At 32.5% G+C, this 12155-nt stretch overlaps 2 protein-coding genes across 3 annotated transcripts in view; one reads left to right on the top strand and one right to left on the bottom strand.

Moving 5' to 3' along the window:
• Window positions 1–12155, top strand: part of LOC126838743 (14 kDa phosphohistidine phosphatase-like) — a 94374-nt gene that overhangs the window by 16813 nt on the left and 65406 nt on the right. The window lies entirely within an intron of this gene.
• The window catches only part of LOC126838742 (arrestin homolog), a 61560-nt gene that overhangs the window by 15016 nt on the left and 34389 nt on the right, over window positions 1–12155 (bottom strand). For both annotated transcript variants that reach the window (XM_050573407.1, XM_050573408.1), the window contains one exon: window positions 7143–7244. In XM_050573407.1, coding sequence (XP_050429364.1) covers window positions 7143–7234 — 92 coding nt within the window. In that variant the 5' untranslated portion in view covers window positions 7235–7244. The remainder of the gene's footprint in view (window positions 1–7142; window positions 7245–12155) is intronic.

Here is a 12155-nt window from a genome sequence, read left to right as displayed (position 1 = left end):
TTCTTTGTTTTATACAATTATCATAAAGCGATTCCACCTGTTACAAGACTGACTTGACCCGTATATTAACATATATACGGGATATGTTATTGGGCTGGATACAAGACATTTTAGCCATTATTGCGTTACACTTCCACTTTCATTTAGAGATAAAAGATAATTGATAATATTAAAGTGATAAGAAATTAAAAAAAATACAATAGATAAGTGCTAAAAGATAGGTGATAAGAGTTAAGAAATCAAAGACAAGAGACAAGTGATAAGAGATAACATATACCAATAAACAAAGACATAACGACTGTACCTTCGACGAGGCTAAATCTTTTTATAATTATTAAATTTTTTTTTTCGTGCATTATGTTGCCCCGCTTGGTTGTTGTGTACCATACGAATAAATAAAAACAAAATAAGTTTTTCCTCGGTTCTCGAATATTTCTCCCTCGACGTGCAGCAACGTTTGTTCATGTCATTTATTTAACGTTAATTGAACATTGCGTTCTTTCGCCGATCCACGCATAGATAGGCTTTATATCCATTTCTCGGTGTTGAGGTTTCTGTTCTACTCCAACATACAAAACAACATACTCAGTATTCCATTACCCGCAGCATTACACTACAGGCAGCGGCATCGTTTCTCTGTGGAAATACCTCCTTGGCAGTTGTGCTCGGTAATTACATTCTGACGATCATATTATCACCACAGTAAGATGCCCAAGAAGTGTGTGTACAGATATGATAGTGTTTTACTTGAGAGCTCTGACGATAATGTGTCGACATCCCAAAAATCCTGCACGCAGCCATTGTCTTTTTTCAAGCAGAACTACTATAAGCATTTTACTTGCATAGAATCTTTTTGGCTTGTATACATATTTTATAATGTTAACAACGAAGCTTCTGTTTTTAAATTTGTTTTCAATTTATACACTATTTCAACAATTTACAGTTATAAGTAGTTAGGCGTTATTATTACTTTAACGATATTGGTTTAATAATGATTGCAATTTGTATTTAATGTACCTATACAAAACCCAACGAATAACTTTTTAAAACTGTTTTGACGTTCAAATACCGTTATACATTTTTAAACTGGGTATTTTACCTATGTTGGTAGTAAATTAAGTATGAACTAACGATGTAAAACAAATTAGGGGTTCTCGTAAAAAAAAAAAAAAAACAGTAATTTAACGGTCGATATCATCGAGAAACCTTTAAAAACGTTTTATTTTTTATCATAACGTTGGCAAGAGTTGTGTAAAAATGTAATCCTCTTATTGAACGGACTTGGGGAATTAATTAAAAAGCTCACATGAATTTATCTTGTATTAACTTATCATTATATTGAAAATAAAACGATTCACATAAAATCTATATTACAATGACAGAATATCATAATTATGTTCAGTAGCTTGACAATATATTTTTTACAGTACTTTTCTTTAGGCCTCTGACGTGTTTGACTTGAGTGTTACTTACAGTTTATCATTATTTTATTCTGAACTAACCGCTTTTTTAGATCATCGTAAAAACGTTAAAGTATAGTTTGCATGCAAAATTCATGTACTATGATAAAATATTTGTACCGTATAAAGTTATACTATTAATTATAAATATTAATATCATTTTTTTAATGGTTATGCGTTCATTTAGAACGTTTGTATTTTGAGTACTTTAAAAAAAAAAAGAAAATATTTTTTAATTAGATAAACCGATCCGTTGGAGGAATGTATGTTGGAATTCGACGTGCATACTGTTTTATAAATTCATACCTTTTGTCAGTCTAGAAAATGCTAAGAATTAGTTATTTTCAAAAACATCTTATTGTTCTAAATTTCAAGCATTCCAACTTGTTCGAAATAAATACCGTTCCAACAAACAGTGCGGTGCTGAGCAAACAATATTATGTCAAATAACAGTCAAAGTTAAATCAAATACAGACTATAGTATTTTGTCACTTTTCCTTAAGCTAATGTTTATCATTATTTTTTCTAACTTCCTTAAAATCTACAAACGGATTCAACAAAATAACTACAATACAATAATATGTTGCAAAATAGTTTTAAACGGATATTTTTATTTATTTTAATATTTGTAGGTTTTACGAAATAAGTGTTACTGCCTTTACACATTTAATGTTATAATACTTATGATATTGTTAAGTGTGCTCGTTGCACTCCTGATACAAGACGTTTTGTTGAAGTGGAGCAAGTTTTGTTTTGAAAACATGTAACTCTTTGTGGAGAAACGACTTGGCAAAACTTTGTATACAAGTTTTAGAAATTAATTTTGTTATATTATGCTTATACCCCAGTAACGCCACTCTCGAAAATAATTATTAACAGTGAATATAATTTTAAAAATATAATAAATAATTTATTACCTATGCATTCTAATTAGTAATTGCAATGTTATGTATGTGTTCTGTAGTATCACATTAAGTTATGTTTTCCTTGTTATCTTATCAGTTGGTTCTCTTAATAACATAGATGCTTTTGAGAATTATTTGTTAATTATATTAAAAAAAAAAAAAATCTAATTTTGTAAACCGGCCTATTATTTTTTCATTTTTTTAAGGATTAAATTTATTTAAATTTACAAATGGGTTCTACCTGATGCACCATAAAGTAACTGGAGAAATACAAAATAGTAATAAGCCTCATATTATACGGTTTGTTTGTACTTTTAAAGCAGCGACTTCCGGAAATTGTAAGCATACTGTTGCAGTTCTGTTGTACTCGTATTTAAATAGGTATATTTTTTTATTGACCTGATTACCAGTAGGTTGGTAAATTGTTCATACCATAAAAGTTACTTTTTATAAATGTATCAAACACCTGTCTTGTGTGAAAAACTGACAAGAACAACTGCGACTGAAGGAAAATAGTTTTTGAATTATATCATAACAAATGATGTGTACAAATTAATTATTACACAATAACACAGAACATTGATTAATATTTTATTATACGGCGTATTACAATAGCGCAAACTGTCTATATTGTACACCGAATTAAATTACTAAAACTTTTTATTTTAATTTAAAACTACGTTTATTATAATCTTAGTTTCTCCAAAGTTCGGTTAAGTTATAATGAACTTTTGAATACCAAATTTGGTGCTCAAAGCACTCAATTCGGTCGGTCTGAAATTTAATAAATATTATGTTTTGGAGGCTTTTATTATAAAATATACAGTCGTGTTGTCTTGTTTTTATGTTAAAATAAACGTATCCAGCTATACTTTAGCGCGGCCACGTTTGGTGGCGCTTTTCAGTCTCTGCGCGCAGGTATCTTCTTAATAAAGTGACCAAAGTATAAAGATAGATTATTTAAAGTAACGTTTTGATTTTGAGCGGTTTATCGCGGTCAGTGTAATGAAAGGATCACTCGTTACCGTTTTGTTTCATACTGTACATTAAGAGCTTAGCGGACGTCAAACGAGAAGGGGCTGTATTTTACGGGTAGTGAAAAAAAAAAAGACAATATTGGCCGGAAAAAAACTACATCAAATTCATCAAGCGTTAAAGGAACTGATAAATAATAGAATTACCGCAGCCATCGAGTTTAGTTAGTGTTTTTTCCCTTCTCTTCTCTGGCTTGTGAATTTACGGACCGCAATATGTCAAGTCTAATTGGACAGTGGTGGTTGACCTGCGGTCTTATTCTTGTAGAGCTATTGACATTTAGATCTCTAACAATATTATATTAGCAGTCGGTCGGATCATTTAAATATGATCAGCAAGACCAGATTGTATACAGCCACTAGAATCCAATAAATTGACTTATTTTGCATACATGACGTTCCAGTTAAAGAACAGTTTAGTTAGGGCTTTTGCCATTGTGGTATTTTTTTATTTTTGCTGCTCATATCATTATGGCAACAGACGTATACTTTAAACCGATTGAATCACTGAGAATTTGACTAATATCTCAAAATCGAATAAGTTCGAAGACGCGCAATGGTAAATTTGTCGTTTCATTTTTGGATAAATTGTTTAAATTAATATCGTTTCGAGTTCGGTAGTATTGAAATTATAAAAAATAGTTGTGTAATTTGATTTTTATGTAACTGGCATCAGAGTTATTATGTTATGGTCTTTTTTAAGTGACAAGATTTTTTAGCTTCGGTGCGGAGCTGAGAAGGTATTGTTTTTACAACGATGTGTTTTTATTTTTTATTTTTGTGTCTGGACCCACGATATCTTGTAAACCGCTCAACCGCTTTCTTCGTGTACCCCAAAAACTCCAAAAATAGTGTAAATTTACACTTTGGCCGTAGTCAGTTTCTAGGTTGCTATGTGTGTGTGAATCAACAGTCAACGGGTAATGAAAATATTTTTATTATATTGTTAATTATGATAAATGGGTGACTATGACAGTACATTTTTATAGACAGACGATCAACCCTTATCGTATCCACCCTGCACAAGACTTAATATTAAATTTTAAGTACATTTTTGCTGGTCCCACGATATCTTCTAAACCACTATAACTAGTTTGAACATACTATCCACTGATTCGCATCGAAGTGTTTATTTAAAAGTAATTTCATCATTTTCAGGTATAATAAAATCTGTAGACCTGTGACCTCTCCGTCCCTACTATACCCCGACCCCACTGTACTGGCATTTTTTTAATATAACGCTATTGCTGAATTATACAAGTCTGATGCAGAAATAGCGTTAAAATTTAATTATCGTATTTAATTTAATTTATATAAAAAAATTGAATTACCGTCCTGTTATGATGATTTGTCGTTTCTTTACCGGATTTTTAATAATTACATTATTTCAAACAAAATCAATACCGCCCAGTTGTGAGGTTTAAAACTAATCAAATAATGTCGCAGTACGTTTTATGGGATTTGTGTTTATACCAGGTGAATCTTTTAGGAAAATATAAATATTCGAAGTCCTTCGATAAATAAAAGGGGGGGGGGTGCTCTGGCATGGGGACTTTGATTATAAAATTATGTGAGGGGGAGAGGGGGTAAAACCAGCAGCGGCGAACGACAAACAAAATGGCGGCAGAAAGAAAATAATATTGGGGGGTTGAATCGCTTCAGTCTACAGGCAGCAGCGGAGCGAACAACACTTAACTTATATATGTAGCACAGTCCTGAAGATTGTAAGATGAACACCTTTGGCAAAGCCAATTTACATACAAATTTGAATAAATGGTAGTTAACATTATCTACTAGTTATGGGGTCGGCTCAGTCCTGGAAAACCTCACAACTACTATGATTTTGAGTGTTGGACAGCGAATAAGCGAATATAGGATACTCTCCAGACTATAGTACCTTGTACTATGATATTATTATTAGTATATATATATTGGTTCAAAACGATAGCTCTACATATTTTCTTTTGAACAAATTATCTGATTTTCATCAATTTTATCTGAATGAAATCTATCTAGTTAATTTAATTATATTTTTTTGATGGACATTTGATCCAAATATATCTTGGATTCTGCTTCCGTTGTCATTGAAACTTTTCAAATAAAAATAAGACAAATAAGTTATTTTGCATACACGGCACGTGCCACAAAACGAACGAGTGAACTTGACAAAAAAAATCTCACATAAATGGAGTAGAAAAGAAGCAAAGGAAGTTATAGTTAGGCGTACTTGGCATTGTTTTGCGAACAGCCGGTGTAAGAGCACGCGCTGGGCGTTGAAATCGTTTTGCATTGAATGTGTAGTGTCGTCTGAGATAATTGAATCAAAGTGTAGAAGTTATGGAAGACATGCGAATGCGAATGTTGTTAACGGTAAACTGAACAACCTATTGATGTGTGTTTTTTGAATTTTTTTATTTTGTCTGTTGTTGCCCCTTTTCATATAACATAATAAACGTATACATTCGAAACGATAAAACGTTTTAAGACTTTTTATTGAATTATTTTCACGACAGCGAGGAAATACAGACTGACGTTGGTGCGCTCATATAATGCACGAATGAGTGAACCGATAGAAAACGGAACACGCGTTGTTACTCTGGGTATTGTGTTCTGGGCTGATTTTGAAGTATTCCGTTTAACCTAAACGCGTTATATAAAAAAATCTTCTGCCAACGATACGGAAAATATTTTTTTCATCTCGCGTGGAAAATGTCAAGCAAGCTATTAGTGTACAAGTGCAGTTGCTGTGGCGTAGACATGTTGTAGTACAGCTCTATACCGACATCGCCGTTGTGGCAAAGGGCAGGAATGACCGAAACAGATATCCGACAAGTAGATTTTTTTTTTTTTTTGTGAATTACTTTTTCCAGCACACGGTCGCATGGACTTATTCGCATGGCTTTATTAATTTGTTAAATATCTAATTTGTATTGTATATAAAAAAAATGGTGGGCACGAGGATGACCTGCAAATAGGATAAATTGTGCACTGATAAAGTGCAAGGACATCTTCCTGTCACACAAAAACACATGACACCTTTGACAGGAAGATGTGGTCTGTACGGTTGGAAGATAGATTTTTTTTTAAACGGTAGTGAGGCCAGCAATGATGCCTGAACAGAGGACGAGTGTAGCGGAGATGAGAATGCTAAGATGGACGAGTGAAGCGACTAAGATGGATAGAATAAGAAATTAATACATAAGGGGGATTCTAGGAGTTGCATCAATTGTGGTGAATATGAGAGAGATGTTATAGGGAGAGATAAGGCAGAGACAGTGAGAGTTGTTATGAAGATGAATGTCGAGAGAAAGAAGAAGACCGAAGAAAAGATGGATGTGCCTTAAGAAAACTAGCGAGTAGTAAGTATTGTTAATAGGCGTTGACTGTAAAAGTAGCTCAATTTGCTTCTAGTGGCATATACTTTTGTCTAAAGGCGGTACATTTGCTTTGTTTCTTATACTTGGTTAGGTTAGGTAAAAATAGTATTTATGCCACCGGGTGACTCTTAATAATCCCTGCGCTGATCTTAATGATGATAAGTGTTGTTTAGCAATTTTATAGCACAAAAAGTTAACTTAAACATTATGTGCTCAAATTAGAGAGCTCAGAGTGAACTTTTGTACATGGAATGTTATTTATGGAACCTTGAGGTAAACGGCAATGATGAAGGAAGGAGGTGACCAAGTTTGAATGTGTGTTTTTTATAATTATTATTGTTACAATTTTTTTGATATAACACTTACAAGTCTCTCGAACTCGATGGCTCTTGGTCTTCTTCAGACACCATGGTAACCGTCGTGTCGGGACCTTGCTGGCAAAGCATAGCGGTGTTCATTAAATGTAACCTGAAATTCAGAAAGAAAAAAAAATTGTATTAGATTGCCTCGCAACGCGCAAGGTATTGTAATAAGACGTCCAGACGAGTTAAGGCGATAGAAGATTACTATTACCTTGCCGTACTGAAAGTCTTAACCCACATATTATATATACCTATCAATGTCTAGATTTAATACCTCCAGGCGCCGCTGCGGTGTGCAATAAACACAGATTACTATTAAACACACTTTTACAGATTTTCCAAAACACGTTCAAAAAGTGTAATATATGTGTATAATGTAAATAGATACATCATATACATTATGAAAACACATATAAAGTGTACAGAGAGGATCTTACCCGGGCATTTTTACATGATTTTAAATCAGAGCTTTAGGCTTTGTTGTTGTGCGCTGCTGTACGCGCGATAAAACGGAGAATGTGTATACTTTACTTTATTTAATCTTCCTGACGGTTTTTTTTTTTTGCAAATACCACAAAAGATTTATCGAATCTCGTTTGAATCCAAAACGACTTCGTTCACATGTTATTATCGAAACACAACAACACCGAGTAGAGAATAAATCAAATATATTGTCGGGATGATTTTTGTCGTTGCAGATCCTTTGTGCATGCTGTTGTATTTGTAACCGCTATTAAATGCACGTTTAAATTAAATATAGTCTCCTTTACTTTTACACGAACAATGAGAAATCGACTAAATTTTAAATCAGACCTCAAATCAATACAATCGCAGCAGCGTGTATGTTTATGTTACTTTTAGTAATTGTCCAAAACTAGAAGCATTAGGTACTCCTCTTTGTTTGTCAAAACAAACAGCCTTTTTTTATCTTGCCTGTTTTAAAGAAAAAGGAATTGTCATCTCTTAATGTTCCCATTAAAAAATGTTGGAATATAAATTGCAGAAGCTTTAGTATTACATTGAAGGGACATTATTAGATATTCATAGATAAAGATAAACCAGTATGTGCTTAAATTATAATTGAAGTTTCAGGAATTTAAATACTTTACTATCTCTTACGGTACATCAAATACATATTTTGAAAAGCGTTGAACATAAGACGGCGCGTTGAGTATTTAATTTTACTTCGTAACACCGTATGTCTACGCCGTGTAATGTATAAAAATGATATTATGTTATACATTTTCACTGAATTTTTCACTTCCAAGTGATTAAACATGACAGGCATTAGTTAAAAATTATTTTTCGACATTCGAGTTCTTTGACGACTTTACACTAGAGTATGTGAGAAACAGATTTCCGTTAAAAAAAATCAGTTTTTTGTTATTGAATACATTTAAAAAAAAACAATTTTTGTCCGGTATTTTGGTCTAAAACGTCAAAAATACAGACTACTATCAATTTCCTTAGCCTTCAGTGGTTATGAAATAATCAATCAATCGACGACAGACGCAGCTTGACTTTGTTCATCCGAAGTAGTAGCCACACCATGTTTCTACGGTTAATTGTATTTTGCTTTAAAAAGTTAATCCACTAAAACACATAATCGGTTAAAAAACAAAAAAATTATGTTATATTGGATTATTAAATTTAGTTTATTAAATCAGATCTTGGTTAACGTCATGGTGTATACTATGATTGTGTCAAGTTAAGTGTTATGATGAGAGCTAACTAAACATTATGCTCCAGAGCTGTCCAAAATGTTTGTAGTAGTTATAGTTTAAGGTAATGGAAATTAAAATTAGAAAATACATTGTTTGGGGGTTTACAAGGAGCCAAAGGGTGTTTTATCTAAAAAAAAGTATGGGCCAAAAAAAAAAACCAACAAGTTATCTTGGATTCAAACAAATAGTACCTATTGTACCTGTTAACAAATATGTTCTTAAAAATTGTAATTTTAGTATTAGAGGGAATACAATTAAGGCTGTTAGTCTGTCTGTGATAATTGATTGCCATAGTTACTCCTATATCTGTTGGCTGATGATTCACTCACACGCAGCAACCTAGAAGTTGACTATGGTCAATGTGTAATTTTTTTGCTTTTTATGAAAATTTAGTTCTCTGATGCAAAATGTTCAGTTGTTCGTTGAGAGTATTATACCGTATTCGCCTGGTGTAATTTCGTATTTACCTCACGTATTGCGTCGTAGAATTTATAACAGCGTATACGAGCACCCCATGAAGTATTGATTAGGGTGTTATGATTTAAGTTTATAATTCGATACCCCCCGGCTGAGGTAATCCATTAAAATCCGGCGGTGAACTAAAACCGTTCGCATTAGCATTCCCTTAAAACCGTTATTGTACCATACACGTAACAGGTACTCTCGGTAGCTTTATAATGCGAAAGTATGATATTGCACACCACCTCTGTCCCAGGTCACCTATTACATTATTATTATCCAAAAAAAAAGTGAAACGGGTCATCATTCGCGAAACGGGTCGCCGACCAGTCATAAATTTCGGTTGCTTTTTGAAAAACTACTATAATTAAATTAGGAACAAAAAGTAAAACAAATTTGATCTCTTTTGGTATTAGTTCGATGGTAGAGAAGATTGGTCTTCGAATTTTGGATTCACAAATGGAGTAGGGTTTTAATTTTGTTTGTATGTATTAGGGTGGCGCAAAAAAAAATCGATCTTCGAAATGTTAATGGGCCAACATTTAAATTTGTTCTATACATCAAAAAAGAAACTTGGTGAAAATTTGAGATAAAAAAAAAATTTTCTGGTCGCTCAACGCGTTTTAAGTAAATTGACCAAAAATTTTCAAAAAACCCAAAAATGACTTAAATTATAACATTTTTGGTCAAAAATCCTCATTAGCACATCTAAATTGTAGTATTTTTCGCGTTGAGTACAACTGTTTGAGTTTTAAAATCCTAAGTTAAAAATTAATTACGTAATTAACAAAAATTCGTAATTAAACGGTTAATTTTCAATTAACCTAAACATATATAAATTAAATAAATTGTAATCAAATATAACAGCCAAAATTCATAACGATAAGTATTTTATTATTTGACACATAATACACATTTTTCAGTAAAACGTTCATTTTGGTGCACGAAAAAATGACAAAAAAGGTATAAGTTTTTAACATTAGTAAAAAAAATGTTTCCACTAGAAACATACATAACGTTCAACAAAATAAAGTATTAAAAATTAAAAAAAAAATTTTTTAGTTAATTTAAGCTTAATTGAAAATTAACCTTTTAGTTACGAGTTTTTGTCAATTACGTAATTAATTTTTAACTTAGGATTTTAAAACTCATACAGTTGTACTCAACGCGAAAAATACTACAATTTAGATGTGCTAATAAGGATTTTTGACCAAAAATAGTTTAAGTCATTTTTGGGTTTTTTGAACATTTTTGGTCAATTTACTTAAAACGCGTTGAGCGACCAGTAAAAATTTTTTTTTTTATCTCAAATTTTCACCAAGTCTCTTTTTTGATGTATAGAACAAATGTTAGCCCATTAACATTTCGAAGATCGATTTTTTTTGCGCTACCCTAGTATGTATTGAAAAATATACAATATAAATAGACGTCTCAAAGAAATACTCAAATAATGAAATTTGAAGCATCTAAACTTTATTAATACCTCAGATTTAAATATATATATATAGATTTAGCATCCAATTAGTTTCATTGAGAGTAGTTTTATTGCAATTTAGAGAGTCCACCATTCCACATTAAAGTATATATTTTCAGCAATGATTATTATTCTCTTTTGGCCTGGTTAGGTAGGCAAAGCCTCATCTTTTTGTAATATACACTTGCTGGTCAAAAACAACTTTAAGTATGATATGTTCAAGATGTTTGTAATAGAAGTATTTTCGAGAACCTATAGCAAGCGTTAATAGCATAATAGGGGCGGTATAATTAGATGAATCGTTATTAGCTTACTCCGAATTGAGAACAGCTAAATTGAGGATTATTATAAAGTCTTGAGGAATACGTCCCAGTTCAATACATCTGAAAAGATAATTTTAATCCATATTTCAAGCGCCATTGTGGTTTTTTTTTTATAAATCCTGGACATTTTTCGTCAGATCCAGTAAATTTCCATAGGTTAATTGTTCATTTGTGTAACAGTAGCCATATAGTAGTGTGCATGCTACTTTACTATAACTTGAGAGGGTGTTCACACAATAGTTCGATGGTAACTGTATATTACAATGCATGATTGTACTAAGTCTACTATTGCAATAGTTCAAGACTGTAATAGTATGCATTTTCAGGGTAATATAGTTGTGTACCTCACATGGTACCACCTTTGTATACGATCAAATATCCGCGACATATGACGAGACATGTAATTCGTTTAGTAGTTGATATTGGCTAATTTGGTTGGTTCGTAGAAAAGTGATTAACTTGGGTTCTTTAGATGTATAGTTCGTAGAAGTTGAAAATTCCACGGCTACGAATTTCATTGGTTTAGCGGAATATTTATCTTGTACTAATTTAATTCCGGTTGTCTTACGGGCGAGATTACGTTTGAGCTGGCGGCAACAAATAGTGGTGGGAATTAGTATAATGTTGTTTACTTTGCTATACACCCGGCGAGATCAGGTGTATCTTACCGTTAAGCTAACAAAACCGTTTCTGAAAATCCATATTTCGCTTCGATTTCTGCCAGTCGACTGTTGTGAATGTATTCGCCTTTACACGGCGACTTTTAGGTGAGTGTAGTAAGCAAAAAAAAAAAACGGAGCACCCTAAAAACAGATAATGTTAGCGTAATATTCCTAGGAATATTGTATTGTAGTAGTTCTTCTAGAATTCGGTCTACCTTTCGACCGAAATTTATTATTCAGCGACACGCTTGCGGATGACTAAAACTCCGATCATCAGCCGCTTCTGCCGTATTATCTTCCATATTAACTCGCCGGTTTATAATTCTATTATTTTACACGGTCCACCGATCACTGTTTGGCAATCCGTTCACGGCA

This window comes from Adelges cooleyi, unplaced genomic scaffold, assembly GCF_023614345.1.
Source record: "Adelges cooleyi isolate 19-005CV unplaced genomic scaffold, UGA_ACOO_1.1 ACOO_flye_CR_arks_rails_tigmint_CR_PRNA_30, whole genome shotgun sequence".
Classification (NCBI taxonomy): Eukaryota; Metazoa; Arthropoda; class Insecta; order Hemiptera; family Adelgidae; genus Adelges; species Adelges cooleyi.
Note: the sequence above shows the minus strand (reverse complement) of the source record. Positions and strands in the feature narration are given on the sequence as shown.